The sequence below is a fragment of the Staurois parvus genome, unplaced genomic scaffold (genome assembly GCF_062004578.1).
Source record: "Staurois parvus isolate SC_StPar_1 unplaced genomic scaffold, SC_StPar_1.0 ptg000779l, whole genome shotgun sequence".
In the NCBI taxonomy this organism is placed as follows: domain Eukaryota; kingdom Metazoa; phylum Chordata; class Amphibia; order Anura; family Ranidae; genus Staurois; species Staurois parvus.
The window spans coordinates 277,993-304,171 of NW_028318575.1; the positions used below are offsets into that span (position 1 = coordinate 277,993).

A 26,179-nucleotide genomic window follows, 5' to 3' on the forward strand; every position below is an offset into this window, starting at 1 on the left:
GCAGGGAATGGACACCTCCACCCCTTTAACAGTCTCATAGGGAAACGTGCACAGCTAGGGCTGTCAATCACAGGCTGTGTGCTGGAGCATACCTCCCCTGTCACCCTTGAAGTTGGCATAACCTGTCATAAGTGATTTATGCAGATAGCAGAGGAAGGGTGAGATTAGAGAGAAAGTAAGCTAGGAGCTTTGGACTGAGGAAAGTACACGCTATAGAAGGATATGCTTTGTTTGTTTTTCATTTCAGGGGTTTACATCCACTGTATTTCAGGTACTTATATAGCACCATCAATGTACACAGCACTTTACATATATACAGTTGTGTCCAAAATTATTCAACCCCCAATGCTGTAAAGGGGTTTAGGGACTATAGTGTACATTTGGAATTGTATTCAGAATCAAATCCTACAAGGACGTTGTAACTACCCAAATGCAACTAAAATGACATCAATTGTTTATGTAATACAGTAGTAAATGGTTCTTATGTGGTTTCTTCATTGCCACAATTATTCAACCCCTTAAAGACTACCACTCTGAAGAACAGAGGTTCATACAGGTGCTTTCCATCAGGTATTGAAAACACCTGTGGATGTCACCGAGCAGCAATCAAGCATAATAAGCACCAATTAGGCAGCTTTAAAATGACTGTGATACTCAGCTCCTTCTAGACATTTACTGGTGTGGTTACAAACATGGTGAAGGCAAGAGAATGGTCCAGGAAGACAAGAGAAGAGGTGATTTCTCTTCACAGGAAGGGCAATGGCTATAAGAAGATTGCAAAGATGTTAAACATACCAAGAGACACCTTAGGAAGCATCATTCGCAAATTCAAGGCAAAGGGCACTGTTGAAACGCTACCTGGTCGTGGCAGAAAGAAGATGCTGACTTCGACTGCTGTGCGCTACCTGAAGCGTAGAGTGGAGAGAAGTCCCCGTGTGACTGCTGAGGAACTGAGAAAAGATTTGTCAGATGTGGGTACAGAAGTTTCAGCCCAGACAATAAGACGCACACTGCGTAATGAAGGCCTCCGTGCCAGAACTCCCAGGCGTACCCCCTTGCTGTCTCCAAAGAATAAGAAGAGTCGACTGCAGTATGCCAAAAGCCATGTGGACAAACCACAAAAGTTGTGGGATAGTGTTCTGTGGACTGATGAAACAAAATTAGAACTGTTTGGGCCCATGGATCAACGCTATGTTTGGAGGAGGAAGAACAAGGCCTATGATGAAAAGAACACCTTGCCTACTGTGAAGCATGGTGGAGGGTCAATCATGCTTTGGGGCTGTTTTGCTTCTGCAGGTACAGGGAAGCTTCAGCGTGTGCAAGGTACCATGAATTCTCTTCAGTACCAGGAGATATTGGATGGAAACGTGATGCAGTCCGTCACACACCTGAGGCTTGGGAGACGTTGGACCTTTCAACAGGACAATGATCCCAAGCATACCTCCAAGTCCACTAGAGCATGGTTGCAGAGGAAAGGCTGGAACATTTTGGAGTGGCCATCGCAGTCACCAGACTTAAATCCGATTGAGAACCTCTGGTGGGACTTAAAGAAAGCAGTTGCAGTGCGCAAGCCTAAGAATGTGACTGAACTGGAGGCCTTTGCCCATGAAGAATGGGCGAAGATACCCGTAGATCGCTGCAAGACACTTGTGTCAAGCTATGCTTCACGTTTAAAAGCTGTTATAACTGTAAAAGGATGCTGTACTAAGTACTAAGATTGAATGTCACTTGGGGGTTGAATAAAACTGATAATGCTGTGAGCACAGAAAAGACATTTGTGGTTATTTCATTATAACTGTTATGTTATATTTGTCTGACCTACAAGTGCCTCTTTAATGTAAATGTAAGCAAGATGACTGAATGATCAAAAGCAATGTCAAACTGGCCAAAACACTCAATTTCAGTGGGGGTTGAATAATTTTGGACACAACTGTATTGTACATTCACATCAGTCCCTAACCCTCAAGGGGTGTACAATCTAAGGTCCCTAACTCACATTCATACATACACATACTAGGGACAATGTAGACAGAAGCCAATTAACCTACCAGCATGTCTTTGGAGTGTGGGAGGAAACCGCAGTACCTGGAGGAAACCCACGCAGGCACAGGTAGAACATGCAAACTCCAGGCAGGTGGTGCCGTGGTTGGGATTTGAACCAACAACCCGAGTACTGCCAGGCGGATGTGCTAACCATTTAGCCACTGTGCTGTCCTTTAAGTGTTTGCCTGGAGTTTAGCTGTAAAGCTCCTCCTGGCTGGGCTCCTAGGGAATTTATTATTTATTATTATTATTATTATTATTAATTATTATATATTAATTATAATAATAATTAATATTATTTATCTTTTGTACTTAGAGAATGGCCCCTCCCATCGCGCAGTCCCTCGCCAGTTTTAAATTGGCGTTTTTCTGAGCGAACGCCTGTGCACAACATCTTTCCGAGCTCTCAGAGCAGCTCAGATACTTTCTAGTAGCTCATCCGACCACCTCCGGTCACATGACCAGACGCAATTAATCAGTATCTGCAAGACGCACCGACCACGTACAAGTGCCCCCGCCCCGTGTATATAACACATCGGCCAATCTTAATTATCCATCACAGCTTCTCAGATGAGCCTAAAGTTTGTCTCTATTCATCACCTTCCCCAATGATTGGAGATCTGGTTGAAAAACAGGGTCATTGCCTTGTAAATTGGCTCATTAACTTCGGGGAATGTGATGAATTGCACCTCATGTTCACGTTCTGTTCCATATGGCGGCTGTTTATAAACAGTGCTGGCCTTACATAACTCAGCTGCTGGGTTTTTTATGTGTTTTCCTCAAATTTTTTTCCCTGCAAGACGTGAACGTAGGACGTTGGAGCATTTCATTAAGGCCCCATTCACACCTGAGGCTGAGTTCACACCTATTGTCGCACGACCGCGCTTTTTTCACACCTTTTTCTTCTGCACATATAGGCAGTATACCTTATGGATCCACTCCAAGCTATGGAGAGAAGGAAAAGGATCACCCCACTGGCAAGTGAGAAGAGGGAACATGAGTCCGAGCGATTCTAGTGTCAGCCAATATAAGTGAAGGGGTGGACGCTGCTCAACTGACCCCAGGAGTCCAATGTAGAGGAATGGCCTTAGCTGCCGTACTGGCCGCACCCACTGATATGTTTCGTCCTGCCTACTGAGGCTTGATCACAGAGGTCAAGCCCCCGGTGGGCAGGGTGAAACACGTCAGGGGTGTGTGCTTTAGCTGCCGTACTGGCTGCACCCACTGATGCATTTCATCCTGCCCACTGGGGCTTGATCACAGAGGTAAAGCCCCCGGTGGGCAGGGCGAAACACGTCAGGGGTGTGTGCCTTAGCTGCCATACTGGCTGCACCCACTGATGCGTTTCGTCCTGCTTACTGGGGCTTGATCACAGAGGTCAAGCCCCCGGTGGGTAGGGCGAAACACGTCAGAGGTGTGTGCCTTAGCTGCCGTACTGGCTGCACCCACTGATGCATTTCATCCTGCCCACTGGGGCTTGACCACAGAGGTCAAGCCCCCGGTGGGCAGGGTGAAACACGTCAGGGGTGTGTGCTTTAGCTGCCGTACTGGCTGCACCCACTGATGCATTTCATCCTGCCCGCTGGGGCTTGATCACAGAGGTCAAGCCCCCGATGGGGCGAAACACGTCTGAGGGTGTGACCAGTACAGCAGCTGAGGCCATTCCTTAATTGCTTCCTGTCTACCCTATAGTAGTAATACTGCTAAGAGTGGCACAGGTGAGCAAAATCATGTATATATATGTGATTTTGCATTTCCAGGTAGGGGGTGCACTCGAGCCACGCACGCGCCCTACCCGTGCTGCTATTCACGGCTTCAGCTGTCAATCACCGGGTCCCGGTCCAGAGGGAGAGAACTGTAAGTAAGCAATACAGTTCTCTCCCCTGTCAGCTACTGCACACTGCTATGCATGGCTTTGCATAGAAGAGCCATACAAAGCAGTGTGCTTACAGCGAAGCACAAACACACAGCCCACAGTAAAACAGCACACAGTTAACCCTTTGATCACCCCAGATGTTAACCCCTTCCTGCCCAGTGCCAGTGTTTTTTTATTAGAACTGATCACTGTATTGGTGTCACTGGGGATGTCAGTGACACCAAGTCAGTTCCCACCAGTGTCAGAATGCCCGCCACAGTCCCAAGTCCCGCTATAAGTCGCTGATCGCCGCCATTACTAGTAAAAATTTAAAAAAAAATCCAGCATATATACCAACATTGGTAAACGCTATATCTTTCACGTAAACAAATTAATTTACACGGATTGGGATTTTTTGTAGCAAAGACATGGAGCAGAATACATTTTGGTCTAAATTTATGACAAAATTTGATTTTTTAAATTTTTTTACTGGACATGTTTAATAGCAAAAATTCAAAGTCAAAAGTCACAGGCCAGAGTGATAGTGAGGCCCTCGATGGCATGTGCTTGGTGCCCTAAGGTTGGCCATAGATGGAACAAACCTCTTCCCTGCAACCACAGATTTCAATGCCCCCATCAACAGGCAGTGTTGACAAGGGAATCCCTCCCGCAATTGTGTTCTTCCAACAGGAGGGCGGGGGGAGCTGTCCCCGCCAGGAGAACACAGGGATTATTGCTATTGGTTATAACAGCAGCTAGCAATAATCACATGTAAAATCCAGCAGGCTGATTGTACCCAAGTCTGTCGATTGATCAACTTGGGTACATTCATCCTGCCCATACATGGTTGGAATCTTGGCCGGTTTAGCAGAAATCGTCCGAGATTCGAACCATCTATGGCCAGTTTAAACCCACAACAGTAAAATCAGTCTGTAGATGCAGTAAATCATGCTTGGTATACTCACTGTGGAATCTAAGGGGTTAATCCTCTGCATTGTGTAAAAAGGCTGTTTAATCTTGACTTCTCTGATCCTCCCCTTCTTCCAGTGTCTCTTTCCTATCTCCTGATAAGACATATCGTGTGGACTCACTCTGCACATGCTCAGTTTAGTGTGTATTGCTAGAGAGTTTTTTTTTTCTTGGGAGAGTGCATGTGATCAGCACAGGGCCCATCAGCACTGTCCAGACAGAGGTCAGAGGTTCTGCATCTTCCTAGAGCAGAATGAAAACTCTTCACACAAGCTTTAACCTGTGCTCGGCAGGACACAGATAGAAGTCACAAGACTGCTGTAACTGCTGATGAGAAAAGGTATTTAGCAGTTTATATTTACTGAGTTCATTGCATTTCCATGTTGTGTGTACTGTGGGAGACTGGATATAGTGAACACAGGGTCCGGGGAGACCAGATATAGTGAATGCAGGGTCCGGGGAGACCAGATATAGTGAATGCAGGGTCCGGGGAGACTGGATATAGTGAATACAGGGTCCGGGGAGACCAGATATAGTGAATGCAGGGTCCGGGGAGACCAGATATAGTGAATGCAGGGTCCGGGGAGACCAGATATAGTGATTGCAGGGTCCGGGGAGACCGGATATAGTGAATGCAGGGTCTGGGGAGAGCAGATATAGTGAATGCAGGGTCCGGGGAGACCAGATATAGTGAATGTCGGGTCCGGGGATACCAGATATAGTGAATGCAGGTTTCCGTGGAGACCGGATATAGTGAATGCAGGGTCTGGGGAGAGCAGATATAGTAAATGCGGGGTCCGGGGAGACCAGATATAGTGAATGCAGGGTCCAGGGAGACCGGATATAGTGAATGCAGGGTCTAGGGAGAGCAGATATAGTGAATGCAGGGTCCGGGGAGAGCAGATATAGTGAATGCAGGGTCCGGGGAGACCAGATATAGTGAATGCAGGGTCTGGGGAGACCGAATATAGTGAATGCAAGGTCCGGGGAGAGCAGATATAGTAAATGCAGGGTCCAGGGAGACCGGATATAGTGAATGCCGGGTCCTGGGAGACCAGATATAGTGAATGCAGGGTCCGGGGAGACCAGATATAGTGAATGCAAGGTCTGGGGAGACCGGATATAGTGAATGCAGGGTCCGGGGAGACCGGATATAGTGAATGCAGGGTCCGGGGAGACCGGATATAGTGAATGAAGGGTCCGGGGAGACCAGATATAGTGAATGCAAGGTCTGGGGAGACCGGATATAGTGAATGCAGGGTCCGGGGAGAGCAGATATAGTGAATGCAGGGTCTGGGGAGACCAGATATAGTGAATGCAGGGTCCGGGGAGACCAGATATAGTAAATGCAGGGTCTGGGGAGAGTTGATATAGTGAATGCAGGGTCCGGGGAAAGCGGATATAGTGAATGCAGGGTCCGGGGAGACCGGATATAGTGATTGCAGGGTCCGGGGAGAGCGGATATAGTGAATGCAGGGTCCGGGGAGAGCGGATATAGTGAATGCAGGGTCTGGGGAGACCGGATATAGTGAATGCAGGTCCGGGGAGACCAGATATAGTAAATGCAAGGTCTGGGGAGACCGGATATAGTGAATGCAGGGTCCGGGAAGACCGGATATAGTGAATGCAGGGTCCAGTGAAAGCGAATATAGTGAATGCGGGGTCCGAGGAGACCAGATATAGTGAATGCAGGGTCGGGGGAGACCAGAAATAGTGAATGCAGGGTCCGGGGTTTAGTAACACTTTAAGTTCGCAGGAAGTGGGTTGAAAGAGTGGATATCAGATGATGTCAGAGCCACTCTGTGCATCATTACATTATGAATGCAGGGCACAATGGTGAAGCCTCCTCGGGGGAAGGGTCCTTGATGACACCCTATACTCACAGCCTGTCCTCAGTCTTCCACTGGGTGTCAATCCACCCAGAAGACTGAGGACATCTAGTGGCAGAAACATTTACTGCAAAAGACTGAAGTACAAGACTATTTGTTTTTCTTTTACAACTCCTGTACTTGGATAACGTGAACCTGTTTCTTTTTCCTCCATGGGCAAAGCACAGTCTTGATTTAAAAAAATAAAATAAGGATCATATAGGCTAGCACCAGCATTTACGTGTGATATGTCATAGAGTGTCCTGTGTTATGGCTGGGACCCAATTGTGAGATTTTGTTATGTGAAAAAAACTTGTTAAACTGTGCCACCAGTGCCCTCCAATGTCAGTGCGCTGTAATCCAGACACTGTTTATTTCTTTAGTAAATCAACCCCATTGCTGGATAGTACAAAGAAAAAAAAGCAATTTATTGGAAAATAAATGTGCCAAAAATTCATGTAAACGTACTTCAAGTGATTAACTGTCCTCCCAGCATGTATCCCAAGAAAATATAGAAAATATTACAGAACTTATTTTACTTTCACTTGAACAATATATGAATTATGTATAAAAAATATTCAACTAGATTCATAAAATTGCTGAAATAAAATAGATTAAACTCTTCTTTGTTAAAATATTGCTGGGATGAACAAAAGAGGATAAATAATTCCTGAATGAGCTCCCGCAGTCTGTTAATACAGAGAAGGGAAATAATTCATCAGGTAATACAGTGAGTCACATTTACTAAGGTCCCATTTATTTCTTTGCATTATATTAGAGCACATGCGTTAAGGTGCGTTATATCGTGTTAATGGGCAATGTGTAAACCAGGGCTTGAAATTTCCACTTGCCTGCTCGCCAATGGTGAGTGGAAATTATGGTGGGGGCAAGTGTGTCCCCCAGGGCCGTCTTGCTAAGCAGGCTCGGAGCTCAGGCCAGATCTGTCATTGGCACTGGGAGCCGTCAGACTGCTCAATAGATGAGCGCAGTGAAAGCAAAGGAAGGAGTGTGTGTTGTGCTCTCTGCCTCCCCCTAGAGTGCAGTACCCGGCTCTGTGAGTGAGCAACGAAGTACTGCAACTTTTTATAGGGCTCTGTGTGTGTGTACCTAATTTCAGCTCACTCTGGTCACATGATCTTCTATGTCAGCCAGTGGTGGCTTCAGGGGAGAGGAGAAAGCACTTAACAGCGTGCATGTGTACATGTGTGTGTGTTGATTTGTTGACTTTGATATACCCATTATTTTCACGTCCATGTTGCACTCCGCCAAGTTCCAGGGAGTGATTGGCCGGCTCTCTCCTCCACTCCAGAGGCACGACCGGCTCTATTTGGTATCCTGATGGACTCTCTCGGTTTTTTTACATACAGATAAGCCTGCCTAACTTTTAAATGTGAGTGGCCCTATCTATCTATCTATCTATCTATCTATCTATCTATCTATCCATCCATATCTATCTATCTATCTATCTATCTATCTATCTATCTATCTATCTATCTATCTATCCATATCTATCTATCTATATCTATCTATCTATCTATCTATCTATCTATCTATCTATCTATCTATCCATATCTATCTATCCATATCTATCTATCCATCCATCCATCCATCCATCTATCTATCTATCTATCTATCTATCTATCTATCTATCTATCTATCTAATTGGTTGTATCCAACGCTTGGTGATTGCATGGACCGTCACTCGTAAGCGACTTTTTCCATGAATTCTCTTAGGGTAGGTTGCCAGGTCTTTCCCCAACCCCCACCATGCAGGAGATCCCGTATGGCCAGGGATGAAACTAGGACAATTTAGACAGGAGCCAATTAACCTACCAGCATGTCTTTGGAGTGTGGAAGGAAACCAGAGTACCCGGAGGAAACCCACGAGAACACAGGGAGAACATGCAATCTCCATGCAGGAGGCGCCATGGTTGAGAATGAAACCCATGACCCAATTACTGCAAGGCAGAAGTGATAACCACTAAGCCACTGTGCCGCCCCGAGTGGCCCTATACCGATTTCTTAATAAATTTCTTTGTATACTGCACTTAGAGGCGTTTTTCTTCTTTGGCCCATTCAAATGAATTGGCTGTCGTGCCCGCGCAAGTGTGCGCCTAATTTAAAGTGAACCTTCACATCATTTACCGAGTGACGATTCTCAACCAGGGACGGACTGACCATTTGGAAACTCGGGCACTGCCCGAGGGCCCGGAGTCTGTAGGGGGCCCCATGAGATGCCCCTGGTACCTTTTTCATAGGCTTTTTTTGAGTTTGGTCCCCATGATCCCCTATTGCCCAGGGGCCCCATGAGTTGTCAGTCCGCCCCTGTTCTCAACCCTTTTCGTAAATCAGCCTCATTGTGACAAACCCAATGAACCCAATTCACCAAGATGCAGCAAATGTAATTTACTGGAACAATCATCATCTCCGGCGATGGGATCCTTCTTTTCAGCTCTTACCGCTGACAGCAAACATTGGCTGACATAAGCCGTTATCATTTAGTGAACCGCGCCAAATGTAACTATGAATTAACACCGACGTGTCAGGCTGGTATCTTACAAAGGATTTGGACAGATTTGTAAATGCTCGTGAGTCTGAATTACAATCAAACATACAATAATTAGAAATGATAAACTGCTTCTATGAATGAAGTCATTCTGTCTGCTAATCATAAAAAGATCCATTTCAGTTTAGAAGAATCCATAGAAATCATGTCCAGCCGTACATGAAATAATCAGAGCTGATCATAGGAAGAGTAACAGATGAAATAGAAAATACATTCAACTTTCATTTGCTTCAAATCTATCTGTAATATACAAGTGAGGATAGATATGATGAGACGGCTTCCAGAGTCTGTATAAATACAGAAGGGAAAACATTGGATCAGCCGGATACATTGTAACCAACCTGGGGGACTAAATAAAATACAATGAGGTATTTACATAAAGCGTACACTATCAACAACATTTACTGCTGCCTAAATCGGGGGGTCTCCTAACTTTATAAACTAAGGGCCAGTTTACTGTCCTTCAGACTTTAGGGGGGCCGGACTGTGGCCAGTGGGAGAAGAAAATGTCCCGGCATCAGTGGGAGTAAACAATGCCTCGTCATTGGTATTACCGAGAGATATAATGCCCCATCACTGGTATCAATGGGAGGAATAGTTTCCCATTGTTGGTGTCAGTGGGAGGAATAGTGCCCCATCACTGGTATCAATGGGAGGAATAGTTTCCCATTGTTGGTGTCAGTGGGAGGAATAGTGCCCCATCACTGGTATCAATGGGAGGAATAGTGCCCTGTTATTAGAGTAAGTGGGAGGAATAGTGCTCCATCATTGGTATCAGTGGGAGGAATAGTGCCCCATCATTGGTGTCAGTGGGAGGAATAGTGCCCCATCATTGGTATCAGTGGGAGGAATAGTGCCCCATCATTGGTGTCAGTGGAAGGAATAGTGCCCCATCATTGGTATCAGTGGGAGGAATAGTGCCCCATCATTGGTGTCAGTGGAAGGAATAGTGCCCCATCATTGGTGTCAGTGGGAGGAATAGTGCCCTGTTATTAGAGTAAGTGGGAGGAATAGTGTCCCATCATTGGTATCAGTGGGAGGAATAGTGCCCCATCATTGGTGTCAGTGGGAGGAATAATGCCCCGTTATTAGAGTCAGTGGGAGGAATAGTGCCCCATCATTGGTGTCAGTGAGAGGAATAGTGCCCCATCATTGGTTTCAGTGGGAGGAATAGTGTCCCATTGTTGGCATCAGTGGGAGTAATAGTGCTCCATTATTGGTGTCAGTGGAAGAAATAGTGCCCCATCATTGGTGTCAGTATGAGGAATAGTGCCCTATCATTGGTTTCGGATAGAGGAATAGTGCCCCATCATTGGTATCAGTGGGAGGAATAGTGCCCCATCATTGGTGTCAGTGGGAGGAATAGTGCCCCATCATTGGTGTCAGTGGGAGGAATAGTGCCCCATCATTGGTGTCAGTGGGAGGAATAGTGCCCCATCATTGGTATCAGTGGGAGGAATAGTGCCCCATCATTGGTGTCAGTGGGAGGAATAGTGCCCCATCATTGGTGTCAGTGGGAGGAATAGTGCCCCATCATTGGTGTCAGTGGGAGGAATAGTGCCCTATCATTGGTGTCAGTGGGAGGAATAATGCCCCGTTATTAGAGTCAGTGGGAGGAATAGTGCCCCATCATTGGTGTCAGTGAGAGGAATAGTGCCCCATCATTGGTTTCAGTGGGAGGAATAGTGTCCCATTGTTGGCATCAGTGGGAGTAATAGTGCTCCATTATTGGTGTCAGTGGAAGAAATAGTGCCCCATCATTGGTGTCAGTATGAGGAATAGTGCCCTATCATTGGTTTCGGATAGAGGAATAGTGCCCCATCATTGGTATCAGTGGGAGGAATAGTGCCCCATCATTGGTGTCAGTGGGAGGAATAGTGCCCCATCATTGGTGTCAGTGGGAGGAATAGTGCCCCATCATTGGTGTCAGTGGGAGGAATAGTGCCCCATCATTGGTATCAGTGGGAGGAATAGTGCCCCATCATTGGTGTCAGTGGGAGGAATAGTGTCCCATCATTGGTGTCAGTGGGAGGAATAGTGCCCCATCATTGGTGTCAGTGGGAGGAATAGTGCCCTATCATTGGTGTCAGTGGGAGGAATAGTGCCCTATCATTGGTGTCAGTGGAAGGAATAGTGTCCCATTGTTGGCATCAGTGGGAGTAATAGTGCTCCATTATTGGTGTCAGTGGAAGGAATAGTGCCCCATCATTGGTGTCAGTATGAGGAATAGTGCCCTATCATTGGTTTCGGATAGAGGAATAATGCCCCATCATTGGTATCAGTGGGAGGAATAGTGCCCCATCATTGGTATCAGTGGGAGGAATAGTGCCCCTTATTAGAGTCAGTGGGAGGAATAGTGCCCCATCATTGGTGTCGGTGGGAGGAATAATCCACAATTATTGTTGTCAGTGGAAGGAATAGTGTCCCATTGTTGGCATCAGTGGGAGGAATAGTGCTCCATCATTGGTTTCGGATAGAGGATTAATGCCCCATCATTGGTGTCAGTGGAAGGAATAATCTGAAATTATTGTTGTCAGTGGAAGGAATAGTGCCCCATTGTGGTGGGAAAAAATCTGAAGAATATATTTAAAAAAATATATTTTCTAAAATGTATTTTTTTATAATATATTCTTCAGATTTTTTTTAACATATAAAAAAGTCATTTTAACATATATTTTTACATATTTTTTTTTACATATATTTGTAAATGCATTCTGAAAATGTAGCTTGGTATGTTTAAAGACATACAGATATTTGAAAATGTATTTTTAAAAATATGTTTCATACATTTTGTAATAAAAACACATTTCAACATACAGTATATATATAAATATATTGAAATGTATTGAATATGGCCTAAATTGTAGCATTTCAAATATATGTCAGTATATTTGGGAAGAATATTTTTTAATATATTTCAAATATATGTTTCTTCCATGTGGGAAGTGATCTGCATGTGTATGGAAGCTCCAATTATATATCTGGGGATTTTGCTTTTCTAGCTGCAGCACTTCATCTACATTTGGAAGACTTTCTGGAGTACTCCGGGCTTCTCCAACAAGCTGTCTGTGATATTTAAAGGTCCAGGATGGGGACCTGGAAAACCTCGCCTCGGCCTTCCTGAGGAACTTCCAAAGGTAAAGCATACAGATCCTAAATCATGTCAGCGATGACAGATGAAATCAGATGAGGTGCTGATGGAAGTCCAACAACAATATGTTTTGTGGGGCAGATGACAGATTTGCTGCCAAGGTGTAGCTTCCCTCTGCCATCTTAAATGAGGTTGCCAAGTATATCAAGTATTTAGATTGCCTGTCAGTTGATTTATTTATCCATTTATTTTTTGAATTTACAAGATCATAAAATGATATTAATATCATGAAAATATTCTTATACATTTTTAATAAAAAAAATACACTTTTAAATAGGATGGTTCCATGACACTTGCCTGCATGCTTGGAAGCATCCTGTGTATTACTGACTATACCAGACAATCCTGTCTCTGCTTGGAGAAAGAATTTGTTCCACATCTGAGTCCATTCAATGTATCTTTTTGTTTGCTTTTAGTATTTTAATGAGCTGTTTCTAATCTAATCTGCCATCCTAATTGTTCATTATGTAATGGGCTGTAGGACCCAGGTCCAGGGGCGGACTGACAACTCATGGGCCCCCGGGCAATAGGGGATCATGGGGCCCCTGTGTCCTTGCCCAAACTAAAAAAAGCCTATGAAAAAGGTACCAAGGGCATCTCATGGGGCATCCAACACAACAAACACTTTACTCCTGCGCTAGGAAACGACTCAGTAGACCCAATAGGAATGTTCTGGAATTTTCTGGAATATGCACTGCTTGCTGCCCTCAACAGACCGGGGTGGTCCGAATACACTGGATACAAATGGAGAAACAGAAAAAGAAAGAGAAACAGAAAAAGGGCACACCAACCTAGTGGATTATCGTTTAAAATAATTTATTAAAGAAACAAAAATAGGTATCCTACTCACAATGGACATAACACAGGCATGTCAAACTGAACAAGGTGTATGATCCAAACAACATCTGAGTCCATACGATGGAACCCTGGATGACCAACTGGTTAACGCGTTTCGAGGACACAACCTCTTCCTCAGAGCCAACTGGCTAACGCGTTTCGAGGACACAACCTCTTTCTCAGAGCCAACTGACCCCGGGCCCTCGGGCAGTGCCCGAGTTTCCAAATGGTCAGTCCGCCCCTGTCCAGGTCTTATAATAAATGATTTCATGAAGTGGCCTGTCACTCATTCCATGCTGTACCCAGGGGCGGGCTGACCATTTGGAAACTCGGGCACTGCCCGTGGGCCTGGGGTCAGTAGGGGTCCCCATGATCCCCTATTGCCCGGGGGCCCTATGAGTTGTCAGTCTGCCCCTGGCTGTACATGACCCTTTAGGGCTCATGTACACGGGACGTTTAGAAAACTCTTCTGACCGCTGGAAACTGACTACTGGAAAACGTAGGTTAAAAAACGTCAGTTTGCATACCGTGTTTATGCGCCGCAGCATGCTCGCTCCTGAGCTGTTGCTCTATTCATCCATAAGACACATAGAGCTGCGGCTCAGCCCCCCTCCCCCCACACTCGCTCCTCATTGGCTCACTGGCTGTGATTGACAATGAGGAGGGAGAGTCCCCATACAGCCGAGGCTATTGTGAACATCGCTGGATCGGAGGGGGCTCAGGTAAGGATTGAGGGGGGCTGCGGGGGCCACTGCATACAGAAGGTTTTTTATGAAGTTAAAAGAATCTTTGAGGTTTTAGGACCACTTTAAGTTTAAACTTGTAATCATTCCAGTTGTTGCTTTTTTGGTGAGTTCATTTTTCTATGAGATGATGGGAAATAGTGATGTATAAACACCGCATGGATGAACTGCATTGCAAGGGCAAACATACAGGGGTTGCAGGGGTCGCAATTACCACTCAGCCCCATGCTGCAGGGGGCCACAGCAGCCCTCTGTACACCTGGATAAGAGGGGCAGCTGCAGGAGCAAAATGGAGGGGATTGGTTTCTCTACATGCTGCCTCTTCTATCCACCTCCTGCTGTGCTCCTCTGGAACCCCCCTCCCCCCCCCCCACACACACAAAGTGCTGCTGGGTTCCCCTCTCCCACTGGCTGTGGGGGATTCTGTCAGGATGGAGAGCGGGGAAGGGACCACTAAATGTGTTATTTACTGGCCCCTTTCTTGTCATAAAGAACATACCAATCACTGACTCTGCCTATTAATAGCTGAAGCATAGTAAACTGTGTTTACTATGTTTCGGTTTGTGCATGAATGGGAAGCTCTGTACACAACTATTCCTAACCATTCATTTGGTGCATCTGAGGCTGCAGAGATGGAGATTGAGGGCTGTGTCCTCAAGCTCCTTTCTCTGTCTCAAAGGTGAAACATCAAAGGTCTGTTTAGACCGCTGATATTTCATCAAAGCCCCCCAATGGGGCTTCAAAAAAATAAAAAATATAAAAATTTAAAAAACCAAAACAAAATAAAATGATAAAAAAAAATAAAAAACTAAATAAAAATAAAAACTACTGACACCAGTGGCAGAACTACCAGGGTTGCAAAGGTGGCCCTTGTGACTGGGTCCTGCTGCTCCACCACCATGGAGGGTGGGCCCTAGCCAAGGGTCAGGGGAGCCCTTTATAGTGTCTTGCACTGGGGCCCTGAAGGTTCTAGTTACGCCTCTGCTGCATTAAAGCGGAGCTCCGCCCAAAAGGAGAAGTTCTGCTTTAAGCCTTTGTTTCCCGCTCCCCATTAAGGATTGGCACCTTTGGGGAGTGGGGAGGGGGAGCGGGGAGGGGGAGCGGGTCCCCGAATTTGACAGGTACCCGCTCCCACTTCTGCTGCAATCTCCTAGGTGGTTGGAAGCGGAAGTTGTCCTCCCCCCTCCCTCCCTGCAGTCTTCTGGGACACGTGACAGGTCCCAGGAAACTACGGGGCCATTCACAAAGCACAGCGCTTCTCGCGCATGCGCAGTGGGTCCCGCAAGCTGTCACAGCCGATGTCCACACTGAAGATGCCGGCACTGGGGAGAGAAGACAGCCGGTGAAACCAGCCCTGGTAAGGACACCGCCGGACCGAGGGACAGGTAAGTGGCTGGATTTGAAAAGTCAGCAGCTAAAGTGTTTTTAGCTGCTGACTTGTACTTTTTCAGCTGGAGCTCCACTTTAATAAACATATGTGGCCTTTAGCTGGTGAGTGCAGCTCCACCTATAACAGCTGGACAGGTGCTGCATTCCCCGCACAGTGTAGGTACGACCATCCCGGGTGCACAGAGGGGAGCATTCCTCTGTAACACTTCACTATCTGCCAATGATTTCCAAATAAAAATTGATGATGATGAATATGATGATGATGATGATGAATATGATGATGATGAATATGATGATGAATAGTGATTATTATACAGTATTTATAAAGCGCCAATAGTTCGCTCAGCGCTGTACATTACAAAGGGGGACAGAACATGTGACAGAACAATACCAATACAATGCAAAACATGAGGGGATTGAGGGCCCTGCTCTTTGGAGCTTACAATCTAGGAGGGAGGGGATGGTGGCACAGGAGGAGATAGCTGTGGGGGATGGAGTGGTAGGAAGAGTGGAGGAGGTCGGCAAGTTAGCAGGGGGTGGGGTAGGCTTCCCTGAAGAGATGGGTTTTCAGGGTGCGCCTAAAGGAGAGGAGAGTAGGTGATAATCTGATGGGTTGGGGCAGGGAGTTCCAGAGGATGGGTGACACCCTGGAGAAGTCCTGGAGGTGGGCATGGGAGGAGGAGACCAGGGAACTAGAGAGAAGGAGGTCTTGTGAGGAGCGGAGTGTGCGTGTTGGGTGGTACTTGGATATTAGGTCAGTGATGTAGTTCGGGGCAGTATGGTGGACGGCTTTGTACCTCAGTGTTAGGATTTTGAATTTGATTCATTGTGCAATCGGAAGCCAGTGGAGGGATTGGCAGAGGGGGGTGGAGGCCAGTGGAGGGATTGGCAGAGGGGGGTGGCGGAAACGGAGCGGTTGGAAAGGTGAATGAGTCTGGCAGCCGTATTCAGGATGGACTGAAGCGGGGATAGCCAGCGGCGAGGCAGGCCAGTGAGGAGGGAGTTGCAGTAGTCGAGTCGTGATATGATGAGGGAGTGGATGAGCTGTTTAGTGGTTTCTGGGGTTAGGAACGTGCGGATTTTGGCGATGTTGTGGAGGTGGAGTCTGCATGAGTTTGTTAAAGATTGGACTTGGGGCTGGAAGGATAGGTTGGAGTCCAGAATGACACCAAGTACTCTGGCCTGTGGGGCGGGTTTGATGGTGGCGTTGTTGGATGTGATGGAGAAGTCAATGGGGGGTGGTGTCCGGGCTGGGGGGGGAAGACAAGAAACTCAGTGATGAATATGATGATGATGAATAGTGATGAATGTGATGATGATTAGTGATGAATGTGATGATGAATATGATGGTGAATAGTGATGAATGTGATGATGAATAGTGATGAATATGATGATGAATGTGATGATGAATAGTGATGAAGAATATGATGATGTTGAATATGATGATGATGATGATGAATAGTGATGAATATGACAATGAATAGTGATGAATATGATGATGAATAGTGATGAATGTGGTGATGAATACTAGTGAATATGATGATGATGAATATGAGGAAGAATAAGATGATGTTGAATATGATGATGATGAATAGTGATGAATATGATGATGAATAGTGATGAATGTGATGATGAATAGTGATGAATATGATGATGATGATGATGAATAGTGATGAATATGATGATGATGAATAGTGATGAATGTGATGATGAATAGTGATGAATATGATGATGATGAATAGTGATGAATATGATGATGATGATGATGATGAATATGACGATGAATAGTGATGAATATGATGACGATGAATAGTGATGAGTAGGATGACGATGAATAGTGATGAGTAGGATGACGATGAATAGTGATGAATATGATGACGATGAATAGTGATGAGTAGGATGACGATGAATAGTGATGAATATGATGACGATGAATAGTGATGAGTAGGATGACGATGAATAGTGATGAATATGATGACGATGAATAGTGATGAATATGATGATGATGAATAGTGATGAATATGATGAAGAATAGTGATGAATATGATGATGAATAGTGATGAATATGATGATGATGAATAGTGATGAATATGATTATGAATAGTGATGAATATGATGATGAATAGTGATGAATATGATGATGATGAATAGTGATGAATAAGATGACGATGAATAGTGATGAATATGATGATGAATAGTGATGAATATGATGATGATGAATAGTGATGAATATGATGATGAATAGTGATGAATATGATGATGATGAATATGATGATGATGAATAGTGATGAATATGATGACGATGAATATGACGATGAATAGTGATGAATATGATGATGATGAATAGTGATGAATATGATGACGATGAATAGTGATGAATATGATGATGAATAGTGATGAATATGATGATGATGAATAGTGATGAATATGATGACGATGAATAGTGATGAATATGATGATGATGAATAGTGATGAATATGATGACGATGAATAGTGATGAATATGATGATGATGAATAGTGATGAATATGATGACGATGAATAGTGATGAATATGATGATGATGAATAGTGATGAATATGATGATGATGATGATGATGATGAATAGTGATGAATATGATGACGATGAATAGTGATGAATATGATGACGATGAATAGTGATGAATATGATGATGAATAGTGATGAATATGATGATGATGAATAGTGATGAATATGATGACGATGAATAGTGATGAATATGATGATGATGAATAGTGATGAATATGATGATGATGATGATGACGATGAATAGTGATGAATATGATGACGATGAATAGTGATGAATATGATGATGAATAGTGATGAATATGATGATGATGAATAGTGATGAATATGATGACGATGAATAGTGATGAATATGATGACGATGAATAGTGATGAATATGATGATGATGAATATGATGATGATGATGATGAATAGTGATGAATATGATGATGATGATGATGATGATGAATAGTGATGAATATGATGACGATGAATAGTGATGAATATGATGACGATGAATAGTGATGAATATGATGATGATGATGAATAGTGATGAATATGATGATGATGAATAGTGATGAATATGATGATGATGATGATGATGATGAATAGTGATGAATATGATGACGATGAATAGTGATGAATATGATGACGATGAATAGTGATGAATATGATGATGATGATGAATAGTGATGAATATGATGATGATGATGAATAGTGATGAATATGATGATGATGAATAGTGATGAATATGATGACGATGAATAGTGATGAATATGATGATGATGATGATGAATATGATGATGATGAATAGTGATGAATATGATGATGATGAATAGTGATGAATATGATGATGATGATGATGATGAATAGTGATGAATATGATGATGATGAATAGTGATGAATATGATGATGATGATGATGAATATGATGATGATGAATAGTGATGAATATGATGATGATGAATAGTGATGAATATGATGATGATATTTTTGCAGGTCACTGGAGAAGAAGAGCCGTATGATCCCAAAGTATCCATGGCTGTACAGATCTACTCCGGCATACACTTTATCCTCCTCCTCGCCATCTATCAGCACATGTTTGCAGCTAAGTCTGTAAGTCGTTTCTTTTCGCTGGATCTTTGCCACAAAGGTGAAGCTTTTCTAACTAATACGCGTCTCCTGGAAAGTCATTAACATTAAACATTTGACTTCAGTCATATTAATAATATAACGACGGATATTATAAGTGGAGACAAGTACGGAAATTTTGCTAAAACTGATAACCTCAAAACTTACTGTTGTTCAAGTTTCAGCCAAATCGGTCCTAAATTTGAGGACTGCTTAGGCAGTTTTTTGGTTAAAACCATGTGATGTCAGCATAATAAGTGATACCCTGTAAATGTAGTTCTTTTGATGTATACCCTATGGGCAGCACAGTGGCTAAATGGTTAGCACTTCCACCTGGCAGTACTAGGGTCATTGGTTTGAATCCCAACCACGGCACTACCTGCCTGGAGTTTGGATGTTCTCCCTGTGCCTGTGTGGGTTTCCTCCCACACTCCAAAGACATGCTGGTAGGTTAATTGGATCCTGTCTAAAGTGGCCCTAATATGTGTATGTATGAATGTGAGTTAGAGACTTTAGATTGTATGCCCCTTGAGGGTTAGGGACTGATGGGAATGTACAATATATATGTGTGTAAAGTGCTGCACAAATTGACAGCGCTATATAAGTACCTAAAATAAATAAAAAATATACACCTAGAAAGAGATACATTTCCTAAAGAAGACATTTCTTTTACAAAGAATTTTATTGCAGAATAGATAACAGCAGAGAATCAGTCAAAAACAGATGCACTGACTGTCAGGGATAAAACATACAAGTTTTCTGGTGAATAATACAGAGTATGTACTGATGGAAAGACAAGAAAATAAACTTCATACACAAGTGCCGTATATAAAAAAGGAAAACAAAACAATAAGTTGCAAAAATGGTAGACATTTAGAAACCATGACATAATAAACTAAAAGAAAAAGTTGTGACTATATCAGCATACAGAAGGCGGGGAAGATGGAAGATGGAGCCTCACTGAATGCATATTGGTACTCCACATGCAGGGCTCTCGATGGAGTCCGGCATATGGATAAAGGTGTCCGTTTATGAACCAGCGGTAAATGATCGCTGCTCAGTTCTCCGGCATTCTCGGAGAACACAGTTCTCCTGTGAATGCCTTTTATGAAGCAGTTCTCTGAATGGAGGGAGAACGGTCTCCAAACGCTGGAGAACGGTCTCCAAACGCTGGAGAACGGTCTCCAAACGCTGGAGAACAGTCTCCAAACGCTGGAGAACGGTCTCCAAACGCTGGAGAACGGTCTACAAACGCTGGAGAACGGTCTACAAACGCTGGAGAACGGTCTACAAATGCTGGAGAACGGTCTACAAATGGTGGAAAACGGCTGATTTTACTATAATCTTGCGAGATTACAGTAAAAGATCAGTTTACTAAACAGAGGTAAATTATCTCTGCTTAGTTTGCGGTCCCTCCGATTCTCCAGCTCTGGGTTGGAGAATCTGGAGGGAGAACACAGATCTCCAGCAAAGAGCTGAACAGTTCTCCGCTGATCTCCTGAGTGTCATAAACTGTGAATGACCAGAGAATAGCTGCGATCCTCTGAATCGCAGCTATTCTCTGTGTCATAAACGGACACCATAGTATTGCTGGTACGGTACTCAAGGCAGAAAATCACAATCAGCACAAATATCGTAAAAACAGACTAAACAGAATGAAAGAGAGGAATGAAGAGAAAGGAGGATCACGACGGAAAAAAAGAAAATAATATGTCAATTTTATATTGACAAGAGGGACTGGTTGAATCTCGACGGTTGGGCTATATCAAGCCAGGGACGCCAGGTCTGCAGGAACTTTGTATGGGTGTCTAACAGTATAGCTGTCAGCTTTTCATTAACCATTATAAAGTTCATCCGATTTTTAACCCTTTGAGGACCATAAGATTTCGGAACGTCAAAAGAATCAATTTTTTGTTTTTAAAGTTTGTACACTTCAGTTGCTGTAACTAAGCCATTTCATGAAATGATTGGCAAAAAGCTAGATCCATTTGTTGATAAGAACTAATATTTTGACTCAAACCAAAAAAAAAAAAGAAGTATTTTAAGTTCTTAATCAGATGATACACGCAATTAAAAACATGGGACAAATGCGTCCCTTGGTCCTCAAAGGGTTTTAACAGCCTCGAAGCTGAGGAGGGGAGTCTTCCAAGCCCTCGCGATCGTCAGCTTGGTAGCCATGAATAGATACGATGCCAGCTGCCGTTCAGGACAAAGTAGGCCCACTAATGGTTTAAATAAGAGCGCTTCATACGGGTTACGCTTAACCTCCCTAGCGGTATGATTCTTTCCGATTTTTTGTGCTGAAAGCGGTACATTTTTTTGCATGGAAATATGTAGTTTTTTATTGTAGGCTGTAATTTTTAGGAATAACTCACTGAAATCTGTCCGAACAAGAGTCTAGTAAACATCCCGGGTATGATAAAATTTGAAACACGAAATCATAAATTATAATTTAATAAATAATCATAAAAAATAATAATATAATAATAATACATTTAATGCAATAATATAATCAAACCAAAAACACTGAAATTTGAAATACAGAGGCAAATTCGCACATCGCTGAGCAAAGTCGCAAAATCGTTTTCAGTGTCTGATGACGAATTTCCCCCACGAATCATTATCACTCAATTCTGCAAGTGGTTCTGATTTACTATCCCTGTTTTAAAACCGCTTTTGACATAAAGGGATGCTTTTTGGACGCCATGGACTTTTCTAAGTTTCCAGGCAGAAAGAACATTCAAAATGCAGGCAGGGCGCCGGACAAAGCAGTAGGGACCAAATATATGTGAAATGCATTGAAACAGCAATGACAGCAAAAATGACATTTTTAAAAAAATTCAAATTTCCCGCCGGTTCCGGTGCCCGTACGTCCCGATGTCACAGGGACTGGAACACGGAAGCCGGATGCCGGCATCGGCCGGAGGAAATGGCCGGGGACGCTGCAGGGGACACATCGCGGGAGAGCAGGACAAGGTAAGTACTGCAGGGACCCCCAGAGAACGCCGCATGGTAAGCCCGAGTGTAGCTCGGGGTTACCGCTCTTGGTATAGAAATTTTACCCCGAGCTACACTCGGGAATACCGCTAAGGAGGTTAATGTCTGTGTGAAACATAATGCGGAGAAGGGCATAAACCCTGATCCACAATCTATAAACCTTGGGGAAAGTCCACCAAATAGCTAAAGAAGACATTTCATTGGTCTATTAGGTAATACATACATAAATCAGTTGTACTGTTTCAGCCCGGGTTCACATATATGTGGTGCGGTATATCACATGTGATTCGCAGAAGAACCGCACCACATTCCTGTGCAAATCACATGCGATTTGTGTGCGGTGAGACTGGAGCCATACATTTTGTATGGCTCTAATAGCACTGCACCCGCACCAAAAATGTGCAGGACCCTTTTTTTGGTCCGCACTAGAATCAGATTGCATGGGTATTCACACCTATGCGATCTGATTCTGCACATCGCACCGCATTTTGCAGTCCGCTTTCGGGGTGTTGTTAACTGAACATACACACCCGCAGCGGTTCACATGAACGGGGTGCAATTCTGATGCGGTTCGGAATTCACACAGAAAACGCTGCGAATTCCGGGCCGCATCAGTGTGAACCAAGGCTCAATGCAAGCAGTGTAAGTTACTGAATTTGACCTCATCTGTTTGCAATCTCTTGTACTGCAGAGCTCAGACTGAGAGAGGAAAAAGCAACACCATGAGCCCATCTGTTCATATGCTAACAAGGAACATGCTGATAAGATGAGAGAACAGAGTGACAGAGAGATGAATTCAGCACTTTGCTGCTTCTCCTTTCACTGTAGATGACCTGGATTCAGATGAAGTGGGGTGAATGATGTTGGCTATCAAACTGAGGACATCTAGTGGCAGAATAAAGCACTGCTGTGCTGCAGCACCTATATGCTAAGAAGGAGCATGCTAATTAGAGGAGAGAGCAGAGTGATAGAGAGATGAGCTTATCACTGTGCTGCTTCTTCTTTCACTGTCCATCCACAGGCTGGGGGCTGGTCCGGGATGACCTGAATTATGGAGAAGTGGGGTGAATGATGTTGGCCATCAAACTCAAGGAATCTAGAGGCAGAAAAAAGTACTGCTGTGCTGCAGCACTTATATGCTAAGGAGGAGCATGTTAATTAGAGGAGAGAGCAGAGTGACAGAGAGATGAGCTTATCACTGTGCTGCTTCTTCTTTCACTGTCCATCCACAGGCTGGAGGCTGGTCTGGGATGTCCTGAATTTAGGAGAAGTGGGGTGAATGATGTTGACCATCAAACTCAGGGAATCTAGAGGCAGAAATAAGTACTGCTGTGCTGCAGCACTTATGTGCTAAGGAGGAACATGCTAATTAGAGGAGAGAGCAGAGTGATAGAGAGATGATCTTATCACTGTGCTGCTTCTTCTTTCACTGTCCATCCACAGGCTGGGGGCTGGTCCGGGATTACCTGAACCTAGGAGAAGTGGGGTGAATGATGTTGGCCATCAAACTCAGGGAATCTAATGGCAGAAAAAGTACTGCTGTGCTTCAGCACTTATATTCTAAGAAGGAGCATGTTAATTAGAGGAGAGAGCAGAGTGACAGAGAGATGAGTTTATCACTGTGCTGCTTCTTCTTTCACTGTCCATCCATAGGCTGGGGGCTGGTTCGGGATTACCTGAACCTAGGGGAATTGGGGTGAATGATGTTGACCATCAAACTCAGGGAATCTAAAGGCAGAAGAAAGTACTGCTGTGCTTCAGCACTTATATTCTAAGAAGGAGCATGTTAATTAGAGGAGAGAGCAGAGTGACAGAGAGATGAGATCATCAGCATGCTACTTTTCCTTTACCTGTCCATTAGGGATGGGACAAGGTGTGTAAACAGTAACTTTAGCAGAGAAAAGGCAGGTTTCCTGCCTTGCCAGACAAGACTGTGCTGTTGGCAGAGCTGTGAAAATTTTAGGGCTGGATGGTCAGGAATAGAAATGCTTTGACGAGTAATGCAGCTCCCATAAGTGGATTTACTGTAATTGGTGTATTTAGTTTTTGTTTGTCTAGAGTCCAGCTTTAAGACATTTATGATGGTAGGACAGAGATGGTAAGCCATAAAAGGAAGGATTTATTTTTCTCTGAGGAGTTTAACTGGATGGATTTGTGTCTCTTTTCAGCCAGACAAACTATGTAACTATGTAATTACATATACATAACATTGTGCAAAAGCAAATGTATCCATTTTTTATTAGACATCAAAGTTTCATTTCAGCATCTGCCCTTAGATTATATAAACAGCCACGTGACCCCATAATGGAGTTTTCGGCAGAATGGATGCCTGGAGCAAACACTTCTGCCTGAAGGCATGACTTTGCCTGACAGCTGATCACAGGATCCATGGAGGGATTCCTGAAATCTGCATAGTGTGGACTGAATGTTCATTTGCATTAAACATTGGCTGGAGCAAAGGCAGAAATTTGTGTCCTTGCATGCAGAGGGCTCACACCTGCTTTTCATGCCAAATGCATTGTAAATGAATGGACACACAGGGTTTTTTTTTTACAAAAAAGTAAAAATTATTATTAGCCAAATTCAATGGGAATATCGAATTGTAGTCAAGCTCTTGTGTCTAGAGTAGGGATGAAGTAATAATGAAGAACAGTGGTAGTCGGCACTTGACATCTGCAAATGTATTACGTATATGTATTGTGTATATCTAATGCTACAGAAGACTGTCAGAGACTGCAGGCCTAATTATACAGGAGATGGTCAGAGACTGCAGGATTAAATCAGGAGTTGGTGGGGGAATCCAGACCTAATAAAAAAAAAAAGCTGGTCAGAGACTGTGGACACAATACAGGAGGGGATTAGAAATTACAGACCTACTAAAGGAGCTGACCAGAGACTACGGAGATACTACAGAAGATGGTCAGAGACTGCAAACATACTACAGGAGATAGTCGGAGACTGCAGACATACTATAGGAGATAGAGACTGCAGACATACTACAGGAGATAGAGACTGCAGACATACTACAGGAGATAGAGACTGCAGACATACTACAGGAGATGGTCAGAGACTGCAGACATACTACAGGAGATAGAGACTAGAAACATACTACAGGAGATGGTCAGAAACTGCAAACATACTACAGGAGATGGAGACTAGAAACATACTACAGGAGATGGTCAGAAACTGCAAACATACTACAGGAGATAGAGACTGCAAACATACTACAGGAGATAGTCGGAGACTGCAGACATACTATAGGAGATAGAGACTGCAGACATACTACAGGAGATGGTCAGAGACTGCAGACATACTACAGGAGATGGTTAGAGACTGCATACATACTACAGGAGATGGTCAGAGACTGCAAACATACTACAGGAGATAGAGACTTCAGACATACTACAGGAGATGGTCAGAGACTACAGACATACTACAGGAGATGGTCAGAGACTGCAAACATACTACAAGAGATGGTCAGAGACTACATACATACTACAGGAGATAGTCAGAGACTGCAGACACACTACAGGAGTTCATCAGAGACTGAAGACATCATACAGGAGATGGTTAGAGAAAGCAGACCTACTACAGAAGATGGTCAGAGACTGAAGAAATACTACAGGAGATGGTTATAGACTGCAGATATGATACAAGAGATGTTAAGAGACTGAAGACATCATACGGGAGAAGATGGGCGAAAAATGCAGACGTACTACAGGAGATGGTTAGAGAACGAGACTGAGGAAATACTACAGAAGATGGTCAGAGACAGCAGATATGCTACAGGGCATGGTCAGAGATTGCAGACATACTACAGCAGATGGTCAGAGTATGCAGAAATACTACAGGAGATGGTCAGAGACTGCAGACATACTACAGGAGATGGTCAGAGACTGAATACATACTACAGGAGATGGTCAGAGACTGAAGACATACTACAAGAAATGGTCAGAGACTATATACCTACTAAAGGAGATTGTCAGAGACTGAAGACATACTACAGGAGATGGTCAGAGACTGCAGACATACTACAGGAGATGGTCAGAGACTGAAGACATCATACAGGAGATGGTCAGAGAATGCAGAAATACTGCAGGATTAAATT

The 26,179-nt window shown here is 43.9% G+C and overlaps 1 protein-coding gene across 1 annotated transcript in view; it reads left to right on the plus strand.

Moving 5' to 3' along the window:
• The window catches only part of AGMO (alkylglycerol monooxygenase), a 299,706-nt gene that overhangs the window by 164,188 nt on the left and 109,339 nt on the right, over positions 1-26,179 (plus strand). Inside the window, exons 9-10 of the mRNA XM_089654571.1 lie at positions 12,304-12,438; positions 18,943-19,059. Coding sequence (XP_089510697.1) covers positions 12,304-12,438; positions 18,943-19,059 — 252 coding nt within the window. The remainder of the gene's footprint in view (positions 1-12,303; positions 12,439-18,942; positions 19,060-26,179) is intronic.